Raw genomic sequence first — 18230 nt, forward strand, 5'->3', positions numbered from 1 at the left:
CAGTAATTAAATATCTCTCTGGCTTTTTTACAGAAAAAAAAAAGTAAATGGTGACTAGTTTCCCTCAAAATCCAGATTGTGCCTGTCTAAATTGAGCTTCATTCTGCCAGTTTCAGATCCTTGCAACATCCTTCCTGTGTTCTATATTTGTACAGTTTCACTGAGAGTATTACAGCCCCTGGCTCACCCCGCTGGGTTTCAGCATGGGGAGAGGGGTAGCTGGAAGAAAAACTAGAGGATTTCAGACTTCTTTCCAATGGGTAGGTGTAAATAACACAAAGAAAAACAACGAGAAGAGTGGCTGTACTTAGCATGAGCTCTTCTGGCGTCTGCTCTCAGCCAGGGTGTGTTCCTGGGGCTGCTCTGCCTGACCATCGCCGTACCCACAGAGGTGTTTTCAAAAGTGGCACGTTCACTTGTGCCTTTATTTGAAATGAAACAGAAAGAGCTTAAAATGAAGACTGCAATGATGACACATTGCAGAAGTACCTCAAAGCCTCTGAAAATAACCCCATGTCCTTAAGCTGTGTGGATTTTGGCTGATAGCTGCAACAAAAATGTCGTTTGCATTGCCAAAACCATTACTGAGAGCCAACACGTTAGCCCAGCGTGGGGAGGTTGTTATCACCGGAGGTACTGCAGGGATGCACAGCAATGTATGGGAGCATGAAAACCCCTGGTACAGCAGATAAACCTGGACAGCCAGAGCTGAGACTGGTCCCACTCACATCCCTTGGCTTGCTGGTCATGACACCGGTGTTTTTGGTGTTCACAGGAGAGACCTTTCTCCCTCCCTTCACCCTGGAGATAGGGCTCACTTGCTGGAAGAGCGATTATCCAGCCAGGAGAGGACTACAGCTCTCCTCCTCCATCAGGCTTTCCGAATCAAAGACGACATCGTTTCCTACCTGCAGGGGAGCAAAGGTTGTCAGCACGGGGAGAATGCTGCCCAGCAGCTGCTGGAAAACCACATCCAGACCATCACAAGCATCGTCAAAACGCTCAGCCATGACATTGAGGTAATGTGTGACGAGGAGCATTTCCCTGCTTCAGTGGTGCAGCTCCAGCCCATGGTCCAGTCGACACTAACAGTGGCTTCAAGAGTAGAAAAAGTGCTCAACACAACCTCTATGTCTTAGTTAAATTCTGATTTTTCTTGTCTGGCGGCACTTGCAGATACTTGTGAAAGCAGAAGGGAGGGGACTAGGGAAAGAGAGGCTTAAAAAAGGAAAGTAAAAGGAAATACAAAGCAGAGTAATGGTTTGAGGCAGTGTTTTAGTTCAAAGATTGAGATTCTATTTGCTTTTGGTTTTACTGGAGTGTGAAAGACTGAGTTTAAAGGAAAGTAAGGAGCAAGCTGTGTTTTCTTCTAATGTGCAACGCCAAGACTCAAGTCTGGTTTTACTTCTTAGTTTTCCCAATGCAGATGTTCTGCTACTTTATATAAAATGCTACATGCAGGCATAATTAAATACGGCTGAAAAACTTTTCACAAAGATCAGTGCAAACCAGAGTGAAGGTTCAGGTCTGTGTTTTATTTAAGCAGATTGATGATGCTGTGCTGGAAATGGTGTGAAATGCCCTTAATCAAAGGGCTGACAACCTTTAGTTCTTTGCTGTTATTTGTTGAATTTACCAACACCTTCTCTGGTCAAAAATGTAAAATACAAAAATATCCTGAGACAGGCTTCTCCAGAGTTTTGTCACATTAAGGATCTTGCAAATACTGCTAAATTTAGAGTATATTTTGTTTTCATGTACCTGGAGAAATTTTTTTCCTGTACCTTTACGTTAAGAAATACAAAATCCTGGCTCGCCTACAATTAAGCTGAATTAAAACCAAGGTGTTCACTTCGCACTGCTTTTGTTTTCAAGAGTTTGGTACTACGGTGATAAAAAGTGGTATAAAACCACTTATTTGAAACCATCCAATTTGTCTAACCCTATCCAGACAAAGTATGTTCAGGGCTGCTTTGCTACAAAAACACCTAAGATGCTATTAGCACTTTAATCTAATCTTTTCCTTTAGTTGTAAATTAACTCTTCTCTAGGTCCTCATCTCAGGTGTGTGTCTGAGTTGTGAGGATTTGATGAGGGTAGAGCACCCACAGCACAGAAAACAGCTCAGTGAGACGTGTCAGTCAAAGCCAGCACAGAATTAGTGGAGGTTTGGAGAATTGACTCTGGCACGCAGTGAATGAGAGCAGTTGAGCATAGTTAATTTCTCAAGCATTTGAAAAAAAAAAAGAAGAAAAACAGAAAAGGATCTGGCAAGAAATGTGACTCGCTCATACCTCAAGTGTTCCCCAAAGCAGGAAGAGTATCCTTCAAAAAAGCCTGCTCTGGGGCAGATGTTCCAGCAGCCTCCAGTGAGGCTGAGCCTGGCTAAACACATCCCTCTGCACTTGGGTCATCAAAGTGATTAGCATCAGGTGGAAAATGACCAGCCCTTGAAAAACACAACCTTCACCATCCCAGGAAAGGACTGAAGAAGAAGAGGAGGCTGATAGGACACCTCACCACTCTCTACAACTGCCTGAAAGGACATTGTAGAGAGGTTGGTGCTGGTCTCTTCTCACCGGTAATGAGCGATAGAACAGGAGGGAATGGCTTCAAACTGCAACAGGGGAGGCTTAGACTGGAGAGTAGGAAAAACTTTTTCCCAGCAAGAGTGGTCAGAGATTGGCACAGGCTGCCCAGGGAGGTGGTGGAGTCCCCATCCCTGGAGGTGTTTAAAGGTTGTTGAGATGTGGTGTTGGGGAGGTGGTTTACAGGGGAGCTTTGCAGAGTAGGGTTCATGGTTGGACTCAGTGATCCCAGGGGTCTTTTCCGACCTCAATGATCCTATGATTCTGTGACTGCAAATTACAATAAAATAGCATCAATACTAAAAAATAGGGGCAGAGGGGAAACGTGCCTGGTATAATCTCTGATAATGGGAGTAAGACAGTCGGATCTCAGCTGAGGGGCTGGGCAGACCAAGAGGTGACTGTCCTTCACAAATATGATGTTAGGACCTGGTTCTCTGGTGGTGACCTCTGCCAGGAGCTTGGGAAAACTAGGTGGGGAAGGAGAATATCTATCTCCCTCGATAAACGGGAGCCTCTACTGCTTCCCCTCCTCATACACGAGGTGATGCTTTTGCCCGCGAGGGAGCTGTGGCCCCGTTCTGTGCCTCTTCCAGGACTTGTGGCACCAAGCTTGCCAAAAACACTCTTGAGTCGTGCAGGGCACCCAACACTTTGAGAACATTGTTCTCCAATGCACAACGAAAACATGAATGCCCGCTATACTCTTCAGCTATCCATAGCCTGTGTGCCAGGATTATTCAGGAATAACTGCATAAATGGCAGATTTGAACTACATCTTACTCCAGAGCTACCTCAGCTTTCTCTACTCATCTGTGCCCTACTTTTGATGAAGGCTGACGTGTCTCCTTCTGCTTTAAAAGTGAGGGCAGCGGTGCTGGTTTATAAACCTCTCCTCCCCAGAGGGACGAACCTGCCTGACCACGGGGCAGGCGAACACATCTGCACCAGATGTGCCAAACTTCAAGCATTTGCAGCTGGAATTTTCCCTTTTATCCTTTCCTTTATTTTTTTTTTTTTTAAAAAATCATAAATAATTCATGCAGTGGGGAATGTTTCAAATAAAACGCGGTAAAAGCCATTCTATTACAAATAGGATATTTGCAATAATAAAAGAAAAAGCTGTGATTTGACCAGGTGAGGTGCTGTGTAGTGCTAAATTACACTGAAATACCAGTTCTGAGATTCTACTTTCAACCTGAGAAGCAAAATTGAGAGATTTTAGAAATCATTACTCTGCTATGTATCTGTAAAAGGTCACAGTGGCTGCACAAGGGCTTCCTAAAATTAATGCTTGTGACACATTCAGATACCATCAGGATGAGGCACTTCAGAAGAGCCCTCAGGGCTGTTACTCCTTCCATCTTAAGATCAGACTTTTAATAGCATGCAATAAATCAGACACCAGGCCATGTACTGAGCAATAGAGGTAAAACAAGACATTAAGGAGATGCTTATACTGACCCGCATTCTTGTTCAAGGTTGGGTGAGCATATCTGTGAAAAAAAAACCAAGAAAACTGTGTCTTATTTATTGTGGACTGCACTGTACAGTGGATGTTTGAGGGGGACAATAAAGGTAATTTGGCAATTTTTGCATTTCCTAATTTTCATGCAGTAGGTTATTCAACATAAAGTATGTATTTCAAGAGAAAAAAAACTCAGGCATATTATTTATTCAGATATAGATTTTTGAAAGGAAAATACACTGTTGCTTTCTCCAAGAAAGAAAAATAAGGTTTTAGAACTGCTGCCCTAAACAGTGCTTTGAAACCTGTTTTTGGAAAGAAAAAAACCCAACAAAACAACAAACCAGTAGAAAACCAAAAGTGCTTTAATGGTCTTGAAATTACAGGTTTTGGAGAGGCAAATAAGAACAAGAGATGGTGCCGCAGTAGCAACTAATTTTGCTATTCAAAGCCTGGACCATAAATGCATCCAGGGTCTTGGAGACCTACGTGGAAGAGTGGCAAGGTGAGGAATGTGCCGTGGCCCTTATTTTCATCTCTGCTGGTTGATTTCTGCAGAGCAGTTTCAGAGTGGGCAAGAAAGCACTTTGCACTCATTTTAGATCTCTGTTTTAGCGCCCAATCTCTGCTTCATACTCTTCGTGTTAGAAAAATTACCAAGCCGGGGAAAAATAATTGTATTATCCTGTCTTGTTCTTCATCATACACTTAACATTTTAGAGAATTATTTCTTTCTCCAGTTTGGCTTTACGTCAGCTTGAAGTGATTATTTCCTCCTACTGAAACTCTTCTGTTGTTTCAATAAAATCTTTATTTCCCCTCTTGGAAAGCAGATCTTTCTGAGCAAACTTAATTTCTTCCTCAGATAAGATGATATGTTTTCATTGGCAGGAGTAATTGCACATATATAACACAAGCAGGCTTCCATGGGGCACTTCGTAACACAAAATATTGTGATTAAAGGAAAGACAAAGTTAAACTTTTCTTTGTAATATTTAATAACTGTCTGAACTGATAGATCAGGAAAAGTAGTCATTAAGGAAGAAATCTCCCTGAAATTGCGTATTTCTAATATTTTTTTTCCTCCCGAGGCCAGTCATATGTTTTCGTATAAAACACTGCTAATGACATTTGGAGATAACACCAAAATTGGTCAAGTGAGGGCAAGGTGGCAACAGAAAATAACCAGGATTATTGGCAATGTGGGCTGACAGAGAAAAAAAAAGTATTTTATAAACCCAAAGGAAGACTGTTCCGCTGCTGAGTGCCCCTTGAAAATTTTGGGGAGTACAGCAGGTAAATAACTCATGTGAGCTCTTGCAATGATGCAGTATCAGAAATGCCAGGAATTGGGTCTTGGACAAGAGAAGCAAAGGACCAGTAATCAGGGAGGTGGGGTTTTTTAGCTCTATGTATTAATACCAAAATACTGTACTGAGCCCAGAGTTCCCTTTCTGAAATGGAAAAACCTGATATGGTGTAAAGAAGAGCCAGGAATGTGGTGCCAGGACAGGGAAGTTTCTGGCAGAAGGAATTGTACATCTATGTATAGTTTGTAGAAAAAAATAAAACTAGAGATGTCTTCATTTCCATGTACAACTACCAACAGTGAAAGGGGAAAAAAAAATCATAGGTTACTGGAGGACTCCAGACTACTGCAGAGAGACCCAGGAATCCAAAATGAGGAGCTAAAGCCAACACATTCAAAGTTGGCAAGAAAAAGATGGGTTTTTTTAAACCTTGTGGCTGATTAGCATTGGAAGAAAGTAGGAGGTGATCCTGCCAGAGACTCCTGATGTTTTCAAATTCGGGTCGACAGACTCTCTAGACAATATGCTTCTAGAAAAGCCGAAACATTTGATGGTGAAATGTCTCACTCCTCTTTTCCCTGTGTTTTCCTCCCCTTCATTAGTGATGCTCCCCTTCATCAGCCATACCAGGTCTTGCTCCCATCTTGAGCATTTTCCTGCAGCAGAGGATGGCAAAAACACTTGAGGAAAACAGGACAATTGTGGGGGAAGGGGCGGGGAGGGGGGGAGGTGAAGACCAGTCCACTTCTACCCGTGTAAAGAAAAAAGAAAAACCAGAAGAAAAGAGAAGTTCATCAGTCACGGAGGTCCACAACCCATTTTTTGGGTGCGTTGGCTGACCTTTCCCAGAGGTAGAAGGGAGGATCCCACAACACGTATTGCACATAAAAAACTGTAGTGAGGGCACCAAAGTCATTGTTGTATGATGCTGGAAAAGAAGTCCTCAGACCTCATTTATTTTTAAGGCAAGAAAATGGCAGGTTTTCCAGCTCCATCAAAACCTACTGGTATTGCAGAGCCAGAGCTGGCATTTTAGTGGCATTTCCACAGCGATATTATAATGCAGTTTTATGCGAATGGTTGCCATTAAGCTAAAGCATAGTATAGTTCTGTGTGATTCATGAATCATCAGCACTTTCTTGTTTTTCTTGCTGCTGAAGTTCCCCTCTGGAAATGCCAAGCCTTAAGTGCGTACCTGCCCCCAGCATCGTGGTTGAGGAGTGAGCCTGAGCTGACAGGCAGAACTGACTGCCATTACTGTGATGATTAATATTTTGATTTTTCACGTTTCTTTGCTCCTGCATTTCAGGATTTAAAATTTATATGTGTATTAAAGAGACCCCAGAGTGGCTGGAGACAAGTGCACGTGATGGTATAATTTACATCTATTGAATTAATAGAAATCTGCCAGATGCAAACTTGTGATGACAGTTTTCCTCTTGACTTGTAGGCTAACCTTAATCCAAGACTATTTGGGATGAAATGAACCTTAAATGTATCCACTGCTCTTTCTCAGAGCAGATGATTCATCCTCTTGCATTCCCCCATGTATAAAGGATTAAGGTGGATTAACTCTTGTAATTCAAATTGTGTCTATTCTTTTACTCTTCCTTGTCCCTGGAAATTAAACAGACACCTCTCACCACCTTACTGGGGTGGTGAGCCATTAATTCTTGGACTTTTTAACTACATTTTTACACTGTGTAAACATTATTTGTCAAGAAGCAGTGTTTTTTTATGAAATACCCTTCAGAATCTCAGCTACAGTGGCATTCTCATTCAATTAACTACATATTTTATTTGTATTCTATCTCTTAATGGGAATTCCTTTGGGCATGGGGATATGTATTACAGTAGAAAGAATTAAGTAATCAACTGTAAAAAAAGTCATGGTTCTGATAAATATTTGTTCTCTTCAGCCTCACAGACAGAAGAATAAGTGAACATGGAAATGAATAAACAACGCACTTTAGGCACATGTTTACATTGTACTTATTTTTCTCATGAGAGAAAAAGTCCAACATAATACTGGACTATCAAAAACCCTGGGGTATGCCCGCGTAGTTTCTCGGCACTTTGGAAAATGTAATATTTTGGCAAGGAGAGCAGTCCGATGTGTACTATTCCTTCCAAGACTTTGGAGGATAAAGCTCCTGCAGCAATTAGTTATATTCCTGACTCTAATTAAATGCTTTGATGCAGCCGTCAGAGGCTGTTTAACTTACATGCAGATCCCATAGGAGCACTCTTTCTGTACCATTCCCACTCTGTCTCTGCTGCTGCTTTCACACTCCCCGTCCTCTGTTCTCTGTGACCACGATCTTGCTGCGAGATGCTCCACTTCTACACAAAAAAATCAAAATACAGCAAGACTTGAGCAAGTCCCAAGCATCCTTGTTCTCCTCTGGACTCAGTCTGCCAAATAGCAGCAATGCATTTAACAGCTTTGCACGTAATAGTGATATCAGATACATGTAAGGAAAGTGAGAAATGAGCAAGACTGGAGATTTAAGGCCTGTCAGCGGTGCTGAGGGTCTTTGCAAAACCATCCTCCACGTCTGCATGTCCCCAGGCAGGGCTCCGGCCCCTCAGGCTATGCAGTAATGCAGATGTGGTTGCATTAATCCCATGCTGCAAGACTACTGGTCATTTTTATTTCAATTTTTTGCATCTTAGCATCAAATCTTCTGGTTTTAAGTGTTCTCTATATAGAATATTCAGGTGTCTTTCTCTTATAACTGAAGTGGTGTCTTCCTACTGCTCCATTAATCCTCTTCCTTCTCATCAGACCCACGTTCACCTTCACAGCTATTTTGTACTTGTTTTGTGAATCAGTGGTTTCCTTTGATCAAAGTTCTGGCCTTCATACAAAGCCTCTATTATCTGCATGAAAGTGTTTTGCTTGCCTCTTTTTTTCCTTATTTCCTTTATCAACATGCTTTGTAGGTGTATTACAATATCTAAGCATCATCAGGAGATGACAAAAAGCTATTCTGTTTAAACTGTCAAAATTTCTCTTTAGATCCTTTATCTGTCAACAGCACAAGCTTTGTTTGGTGGTGGTGCTTTGGAGGATAATTTCTCTGGCATTTTAAAACCTCGGTGTTTTCCTCACTTGATTTCTATTCTGATATTTACATTAAATTGTGTGCTACTTGGTGGCCTTAAGTGTTTTTCTTCCACACTCTTTTTTTTTTTGCATATCTACCAGCACCGGGGCAGGTGGTTATTCCTGGGGGAGCAGCATGAGGGAGGGGTTATGGAGGGAAAGTCTGTGTGTCCTTGCTCATATTAAATATATGTATAATGTTATATGTATATTTACATATACAGTGAACAAAATCTTCTCACTTATGGTAAAAAAATATGTATATATTTACATATATGTACATGTATATATACACACTATACATGTAAAATGGGTGTGCATATATACATGTACATATTTATATATATATATATATATGTATATAGATGTATACACATGTACACATGAAATGAGCTGGAGCACTCATCCATTCTACCTAGAAAAGACTGCTGGGGGAATATTATTAAATCCCTGAGCATCTCAATTAATACCATCACATTCGAATCATCCATTTGTCTATTTCAAACGGGACGAGACATTTTGGTGAATGAAACTTGAGTTTAAACAGCAAAGGACCCTGTGCTCCTCACAAAACAGGAAGGTTTCTTTTTTTTTTCTCTAAAAGCAATCTTCCCCATGCCCAGACAGTGGAGGCCACAGGCTAGGGTGGTCATGCTTTCTCTCCTGGTGTGCACCCAAAGGCTGGGATTGCTTCGAGGCTAAATCAGGTTAGCCTCTCAATTTACAATTTGGAAATAATTTAATTTCTTGAGACTGGATATTGGGGAATCAGGGGGGGATGTCCCACATCCTGCTACCTCGTCATCACTTCCAGGAGCACCTCACATTGGGAAACCCATCGGGATGGGGTGTCTCTGCCTATTTTGTCACTCACTGGCCCCAGGGAGGCTGGATTTGATCGGGGAGGGGAGGTTGAGGTGGAGACCAACCTTTACCCATCCTCCAGCCCCCTCTGCAGAGACTCTGGTCCCCGTTCTGGCTGCAGGTGTGAGGCGAGCATGGCAAAGCTCTCAGGAGACATTGGTACCATCAGGCGCGAGGCCCAGAAGACTGATAAAGAGATTTATGGCCTTCGCTCTGCCCTCAGCAGTTGTGTTGGTGATTTTGAGAAGAAGGTGAGTAGAGAAACCTTCAGTGGAGCACATGGTGAGTGGGAACTGTATGTATATATATATACAGCTTCTTTCCCTAGTGGCTGATCAATATTAAAGACTGATACACTGTTTATGTGGTATGTCAGGATTTCTGATGAAAAAATGTTTTCCATAATACTGTGGAATCACAGAATTGTAAATTCGTAGAATATTTTTGCTTGGAAGGAGTCTTTAAATGTCATCTAGGCCCAGCCCCCTGCAGTGAGCAGGGACACCTTTAACTTGATCAGGTTGCTAAGAGCCCCATCCAGGCTGACCTTGGATGTCTCCAGGGATGGAGCCTCCACCTCTGGGCAACCTGTGCCAGGGTCTCACCACCCTCAAAGAACTTCCTCAAGTCTAATTTAAATCTCCCCTGTTTCAGTCTGAAACCATCACCCTTGGTCCTACCACCACTCTCCCCGGTGAGGAGTCCCTCCCCAGCTCTCCTGCAGCCCCTTCAGATACCAGAAGGACAGTACAAAGTTTCTCTGGAGCCTTCTCTTCTCCAGGTTGAACAGCCCCAACTCTCCCGCCTGTCCCCACAGGGGAGGTGTCCCAGCCCCCTGAGCATCTCTGTGGCCTCCTCTGGACCTGCTCCAACAAGTCCATCTCCTTCTTGGGTTGGAGAACCCAGAGCTGGACACAGCACTGCAGAGGGGGTCTCACCAGAAAAGAGGAGAGAGGCATCATCAACCTGCTTGGCCATGCAGTTTTTCGTGCAGCCCAGGATGTGATTGACTTTCTGGGCCATGAGCAAGCATTTCTGGCTCATGTCCAGCTTTTCACCCACCAGCGCCTTCAGACCCTTCTCCTTGGGGCTGCTCTTCATCCACTCACCCTTCACCCCATGCCTGTGCTTGGGATTGCCCTGACCCATGGCAGCACCTTGGCCTTGCCCTTGTCCAGCCTCCTGAGGTTCACATTGTCCCAGCTGTCCAGCCTGCCCGTGTCCCTATGGGTGACATCCCTTCCCCCTGGCGTGTCAAGTGCCCCGCACAGCTCGGTGTCATCAGCAAACTTGCTGAGGGAGCCTCGATCCCACTGTCCGTGCTGTGGGTGAAGACATTAAACATCACTGGTCCCAGTATGGACCTCTCAAGGATACCACTTGCTACCAGTCTCCATCTCATAGTGTTTATCATAGATGAAAGGTAATAACAGGTAACAAAAATATTCCAGGATTTGGGGATCCTCAGATCATAAATGACGGATTACTCCTTCTCAGTTTGACTTACATTCAAGTGCATCTGCAAATCTCAGTTGCCGGCATTTCGGAGCTAAAAATTGTCATCTACATTTGCTGTGTTTTCTTTCATTTTAAGGTAGTGTCAGGGTGGCATCTAACAGCATATATCTAATTCCTTATTAATTTTGGGAGTACTTCAAAAGGATTTTGAAACCGTAACACTGAAAAAGTTTTGGTAAATGGTGTTTTGTGAGAATGTTTTCTCTTTTCTTGCCCATGGAGTGGGCTAGCTAGGTGAGAACTGTTACTGCCCATCGTTCCGCTGCTGGCCTCTCCTTGCCCGAGGTTCATGGTGCTCGGGGGCAGTTTTGCAGCCTCTAGCAGAATCATGAACATTAGCAGTAATATTTTTACAAGAATCCAGAAAATTCAGATTTCTAAACCTGCAGCATGGTGGCTCTCTGCTTCTGCTTTGAACCAAACATCACCCATGAGTGTGGAACATTCAATTTCTCATGCATTCTGGCAACAAGTGTATTTTCATTACTGTATTTTGACCACATTTTCTGCTGCACAAGGCACAGTGCCAGTCATCATGTACCCAAGGTCCTCTTCTCCAGGGAAAAATGACAGAACTTAGACAAAGATATCTTACCTGGAATTCTGTTAACACAAGCAGTTTGGACATCTGTCTCCTTGAATATCTATGAAAAAATATCCTTCCTCACCTAGAAATGGGGAAGGGAGCGGGCGTGTATCAGAGTCACAAGAGGCAGTGCACAAAATAATGTAAAAATAAATCAGAGTAGGCATGGAGCAGGATGTAGAAGAAACTTCCTCAGTTGAAAAAGGGAAAAAAATTATTCTGACATGTTTGTAGGAAAGAATAAAGGAAAGAATTTCTGTAAAGGATTCACCTGTTGCTGTAAAGAAAGAAGATACCAAGTCAACATTATGAGCCGTCAGTGGCACCTTGCTGACACTGACGTGCCACAGCCATCAAGCAGGTGGTAGCATCTCCTCGCCAGGAATTTTTGTGCTCATTTAGTGTAAAATCTCTGAAAAATCTGTGTGATGTGAGAAGTCGGGCAGGGAGATGCTGGTACTCCCAGGTACCATCTTAGTGCTGCAATCACCAAAGCATCTGCTCCTGCAGATGAACCTCTCCTCTCTTCACCCCTCTTGGAATGCTGTCAGGTGTTGGACAGCCAACGCCTGGCAACACACACGCGATTTCCAGGATTTACCCATTTTTTTGGTGACGCCATTGGGGAGATTTGAGCCGTACCCTGTGCCCTGTTCAAATAAAAAGGATGTTTTTCACCCATGCATGTAATCACAAAACCTGCATCCATGAAGACTTTGACTTCAGCAGGTCTTGGCAGCTCTGAGATCAAGCTTTCAGCCTTTACTGAATCAAATTATGTGAGAGGAGTTAATTTCTGTGTAGCTGTACCGTGATGTTAGCTGTTTTTCTCTTCCATGCTTGCAATCATATTGCATATTTAAATCCAAGAGCTCATAGTGTGGCTCATGAAGGCGTTCTCTCTTGAATTCTCATTAGGTAATGCAGCTATTAGGCAAGATAGAGACTTCCAACTCTGATCAAAACTCAAATTTAAAGACAGTCCTGGGAGATCAACATCACGAGCTGCAACTTCTGGATTTCAAGTAGGTGATGAAGGGTTTTTCATTATGATAATTCACCCTGAAAGCTTTAGCATGATGAACAGGTTGACATGAAACAACAAAGCAAGCCTGTTAATTAAAATCTGTACAAAACACTAAGAGAAGGTTAATGAAGGTCTATGCCGTCAAATAATGAAAATGCATAATGCAATTATATTGTCTCGCAAGTTAATTGTTAAAAGGAGGCACTAAATGCCAGCCTGTAAGAAGAAAGGTATGAAACCAATTAACTTCCTATACTTAAAAGAAAGGCACCGAATACAAAGACGCTGTTTACCATGAAAATTGGGGCTAATTCGCAACTTGCCTCATGTGCAGAATAAGACATTTTCTTTATGCACCCTCTGCCCACTTCTGAGGCAGCATCTGTGACAGGGGTCCCATGGATGGAAGGAGGTGGGCACAGGGCAAAAGTAGCTGCACATCTTCATGTGATAGGAGATTTATTTGTTTTCCTCAGATTTGTGATTGATTTGCTTCTTAATTACCTAGCATATTTTTCCCGTTCCAGCTGCAGAGGTATTTTTAGGGTGCTGTTTTAATCTTGAAGAGTTTTATAGAGGAGGAAGCTCTGGGGAAGGATGCAAGGAACGAAGGTATCTGTATTCAGAACAATGCAAAACAGCCCAGCATTGAATAGCACAGCCTGCACAAATAATTGAAAATCTAATTATAATAATCCTGCAATAACGATATGTCAAAGGCAATAGTTCTATTCCTTAAAATGGTGAAGCATTTGAATAAAGATTTATTTAATTAAGATTTTATCTAAATTGTATTCAGAAATAAAAATAGGCTAGAACTTTAAACAGAAGAAAGTTCTCATCAAGAGAACAGGAAAATGAATTGGGGTGAATGGGGAAATAACAGCTAAAGTGGGCAATGAATTAAAATTGGCAAAAGGAAAGGAGAAACAGGGAGACAGATAGCAGCGGATGATGGAGATCAAGATGGTGTGAAAAAGGGACAAAAAAATTAAACGAAAATAAGAGGGAAGAAAAAACAGAGTGATGCCAGAAAAGAAAGAAATTGGAAAACTGAATTGAAGTAAACTTGGACTTTCTGGAAAGTTAATGAGACCTTACGGAAATTGTCATCAGAAACTGTGAGCTTTCAGGACAATGACATGTGTTGTCATTGTGTATTTAACATAAAATCTCAAATACTTATTTACCAAATGTTGAGATTTTATTCCAGTTAATGTAAAATTTAGTTAGAATAGCATGCCCTTTGGGGAATGTCTGTCTCCTTTTATATTGCTCCTTTAAAGGTCTACCAGATTTATGAATTCTTTTTATAGAGCTGAAATAAAATTTAACTTCTGGAACTGGCTGGAACTTCCACATAAAACTTGGCATGTTTAAATCATCTTTGAAGCCCAGAGTTACCTCTTCAATTGACAGGCATCTGTCTGTGACCCAGCTGCCTTTGCCTTCAAGCTGGCAGTTTTATTGCAAAAGCACAAAATGACATCGTTACTGGGGGAAAAAAGTAAAAAAAAGGATGAATTCGAAACCTCTTTCAGGATTTCATGGGAACTGTGCCTTGGTCAGACATTTGGCCCCCCAGGGAAGTGGATGCTTATCTCTGGGTAGGTTGGGTTGGAACAGCTGCATTCAACTGCATAAAGCCAATTCAATCGCCAACAGATCTGTTTTCACATGTGAAAATTTATCATAGCACTACTGGAGTATGATTCCGTTAAATAATCACAACTCTCCTCTCATTAATACTTCAGGGCTTTGCTGGGCCAAAGGCTATGGCACATCATCTGCCTCTCAAGCCTTGCTTCTTGTCAGATGTGTTATTGTAAGCTCCATGCAGGAAGGATGCTAACTGAGAAAAGCCTAAAATAAATAAAAAACCACATATTAACAGTGACGTTAATATATCACATATTATATATGCAGTGATATATATGTATAGTGATATATTAATATATCACTGCAGTGATATATATGTGATATTATATTAATATATCACATATTAACAGTGATATTCATATGCAGTGATATTATTAACAGTGCATATTAACAGAACTTGTGGTTCTGTTTTATTATTAATAAGAAATAATGTTATACTATAAATATTAATATTATTTATAATAATTGTATTATTATAAATAATCTTGTCACTGTCAAGCATGTCCCCCAGCCACCTTCATCCTTCTCCGCAGAGCCCATTGCTGGCTCTGGTTTGTGAGGGTTACATCCCGGAGAGATCAGGGTGATCGTTGTGTCTGAGCCACACAGGCTGTGTAATGTCAAGGATCTGCTAGTGTGGTTTGCAGCAATAATTTCCAGTATTTATTAAACAACTTTATAAAAAGTCAATTATTTCTCTAGGTCTCCTCCTTCTTCCCAAGGCAGACTTTGCCAAATCTTGTCCATGTTGCCTAAATGCAGACTCAATTAATTTTTAGGTTTAAATATTTCCTCCTTCTCCCTCTTCCATCTTCAGAGACATTGAAGCACAGCTGGAAAAAAGTCACACAAAGTTTGATTTTGAACTTTTGGACAATGCTGGCCATCAATTCCATCACAGTTAACTCATCTTCACCTACCAAATTATATCCCCGAAATTTGTTCAGTAATCTTAACACAAACAGTGGCATCAGACCTTTGTTTTATACCCCATGGATTAAAATCTCATGATTATATACATGTACACATGAAAATAACCAATGAAAGGTCTGTCGGAAGAGGTACCAGCCTTGACCTTGCTGGCAGTGGTGGTTGGACAGAGCAATAACGCTGGTAACAGCCAGCTCCTTCACTGGTCCTCAGGTAGGAGGATGCTTATCCTCACACACCGTGTGCGAGTCAGATGTTTTCATTCCTGAAAAAACAAATTTCAGAACAAATAAAATGAATATTAGTGCTAAAGTGACCTAACAGGCTTCTTTTGTAGATCTTGAAAAGACACTGTGTATAGCAAACCACAGTAGCATATCACTTGGAGAGATTTTGCTATAATTAATTTTTTTTTACCACATTTACAGTGATGGCAATTATCACTTCATTAAACTGATACAGAGCTGTTATCAATCACTCGGTGTAAAGAGAACTTTAACTCAAACACACTTTTGAAAAGTGACATTAAATATCAGAACCACCATAAGCTTTAAGTCTAGTTATAAAACCCTGCTCCTCACCTGTTGGTTTGCATCCTAACCAAGACCCAAACAAATTTCAAGTAGTTGTTTTTTGCACGCAAGCATGTGTTAGAAATTAATACACTTCCATTAAAATTTCTCTTGGCATTCCTTCAGTCAGGTGATAGACGTAAGCATGAAAATGTACGTGTGGTTACAACTTGGACCTAAGGCCATGTCATGAATTACACATTGCAGCACAGGAAAAGCAAAATGTAAACCGCATAGTTCCCTTTCACCGGGCATGTTTGCTGATTTAATCTGAAGAGCATTCATCCACCACTCCTGCCCACGGTTCCCTCTCTCCTTGGGCGCTGCCTGATTTGCTCCCTTTGGATGGGCTTTCACATTTTTCTGCTCAAGTGCTGCCTCAACAGCAACTCCACATTCTCTTTTTATTTTGTTTATATGCTTTTTTTTTCATCCTCTTGAACTGTACTTTCAGGCCACAAGTGATTTTTCTGCTCTCTCTCTCTGACGCCCAGCCATTTGGTCAATATCCTATGCGACAGTGGATTTTCTTCATCCACTTAGAATGGAATTGATTCAAATGGAGTTGATTCGCTACAGGAATTAGAATTTTGGCATGTAGGTACAACTTTCAATGTAAGGATTAATAGAATAAATGAGCCTAAATCTTGTTAGGAAGCTATTCAAGAGATTTTGAGTAATTTAAACAATTTACTCAAGTGACTCAAGACTCCTCCATAAATTGACTAATCTTTAGTCTTGCTACTAAAAAAAAAATCGTATTTTTAGGCTGACAAGTGCTCTAAGTGACCTCAGGGATCAGATGCAGACTCATCGGAAGTGGACAGAAGCACAGTTGACATGGTCTGAAGAAAATCAAGCCCAGCACAAGCATCAGCTGCTCAGCTTGGTGAAGGAGAGATTGGTAAGTCTTTCTAGGATGGGGCACTGGGGTGTCCTCCAGCCCTCCTGGGACTGGGGTCACTCATCACCTTGACACCAGCAGGTACCGAATCATGCACACAAACCCCAAGATCTAACACAAAACCGTGTCCTTTAGGACATGGCCAACAAAATGATGCACTGTGGAAATCACATAATCACAGACTGGTCTGTTTTGGAAGAGATCCAGGGAAGTCATAAGGTTCAACCCCTTCGCTCAGACAGGGTCAACAGCAAAGCCAGGGCTTAAGCCTCATCCAAGTGATGTTTGTTTCTGAGGATGAGGATCCCGCAATGCTCTGGGAAGTAAACTCTTCCCCCACTATGGCATCTTTTCATGCCTGTGTAACCCTGATGCACCTGACTGCAGCGTTCTCATGTCCCAAGGTGAGGATCAGTGCCACCACAGAGCATCACTCAGTTTCATTCACCAACAAGCTCAGAAAAGGAAGGGACCACCTGTGAAAATCCTGCCTGGTTTTAAATATAGACAAGCCCTCACCATCCCGCGCTTGGAGCACTAAAACGCGGCGTATTTCGGTTCCACAGCAGTTAGAGCTTGGCACAGAACCAAATGCCTTTTAATTGATTCCTTCACAGCTCTTAAAGCTCTTCCTCCTTTGCTGTGAGCACTTCACTCCACTTTGGGTTCAAAAGCGATCGAGACGCCATCGCCGTGTCTTAGTGGCACAATGAAAGCTGCTCATCAAAGACCAGATTCAGAAGCTGCTTGGAACTAAAATGCTCCTAATCTTTAATTTCCATTTATTCCTCCTGGTGCTCAATGCAACCAACACTTAGCACAGCCAGGAAGACATTAAAACCATTTCTGACTTGTCAGCTGCTGTGCCAAAGCTACCGTTTGAATTCCCTTCCGCCACTAACAGGTTTTGTGATCATTTTGCAGGAAACACACCAATATGTGTAGTTGCTCTTCCCTAAGGGAAACTGCTGTGCCAAAAATTACAGCGTTTAACCAGAGTTAAAGCTTTCAAACCCACTTTTAAACAGGTTGAATAAGGAACATGTTTGTTTTCCTGCATACACATACTGGAGGGCTGTGTCCAGCTCTGGGTTCCCCAGTTCCAAGAGGACAGGGAACCGCTTCAGAGGGGACAGCACTAAGAGGATGAGGGGAGTAGAACATCTCTCTTATAAGGAAAGGCTGAGTGACTCAGGCCTCTTTAATCTGGAGAAGACCGAGGGGGGATCTTATCAATGCTTACAAATACTTAGAGGGTGGGTGTCAGGGGGATGGGGCCAGCCTCTTTTCAGCAGTGCCCAGTGACAGGACAAGAGCAAATGGGCACAAACCTGAACAGAGGAAGTTCCAGCTCAACACAAGGAGGAACTTCTTCACGGGGAGGGTGCTGGAGCCCTGGCCCAGGCTGCCCAGGGAGGTTGTGGAGTCTCCTGCTCTGGAGACTTTCAAACCCCACCTGGACGCGTTCCTGTGTGACCTGCTCTGGGTGACCCTGCTCTGGCAGGGGGGTTGGACGCAATGGTCTCCAGAGGTCCCTCCCAACCCTGAACATTCTGTGATTCTGCAATACACGCACACAGAGGCATGGATAGTGGTTCTCTGGATCCAGTCTCAGTGGAAGCTGGTCCCTGGGCGCTGAAGGAAACCTCAGGATGGACACTGGAGAAGAGCGGGTGGGATTATCATTCCCGGCCG

The 18230-nt window shown here is 42.4% G+C and overlaps 1 protein-coding gene across 1 annotated transcript in view; it reads left to right on the plus strand.

Annotated features, from left to right (window-relative positions):
- Positions 1-775: 775 nt before the first annotated feature.
- Positions 776-18230, plus strand: part of FAM81B (family with sequence similarity 81, member B) — a gene marked incomplete at its 5' end in the record, with an annotated part of 20716 nt that continues 3261 nt past the window's right edge. Inside the window, 5 exons of the mRNA XM_009873042.1 lie at positions 776-1019; positions 4443-4561; positions 9461-9590; positions 12362-12468; positions 16400-16535. Of these exons, the coding sequence (XP_009871344.1) occupies positions 776-1019; positions 4443-4561; positions 9461-9590; positions 12362-12468; positions 16400-16535 (736 nt within the window). The remainder of the gene's footprint in view (positions 1020-4442; positions 4562-9460; positions 9591-12361; positions 12469-16399; positions 16536-18230) is intronic.

Source organism: Apaloderma vittatum, unplaced genomic scaffold (assembly GCF_000703405.1).
Source record: "Apaloderma vittatum isolate BGI_N311 unplaced genomic scaffold, ASM70340v1 scaffold13537, whole genome shotgun sequence".
NCBI classification, from domain to species: Eukaryota; Metazoa; Chordata; class Aves; order Trogoniformes; family Trogonidae; genus Apaloderma; species Apaloderma vittatum.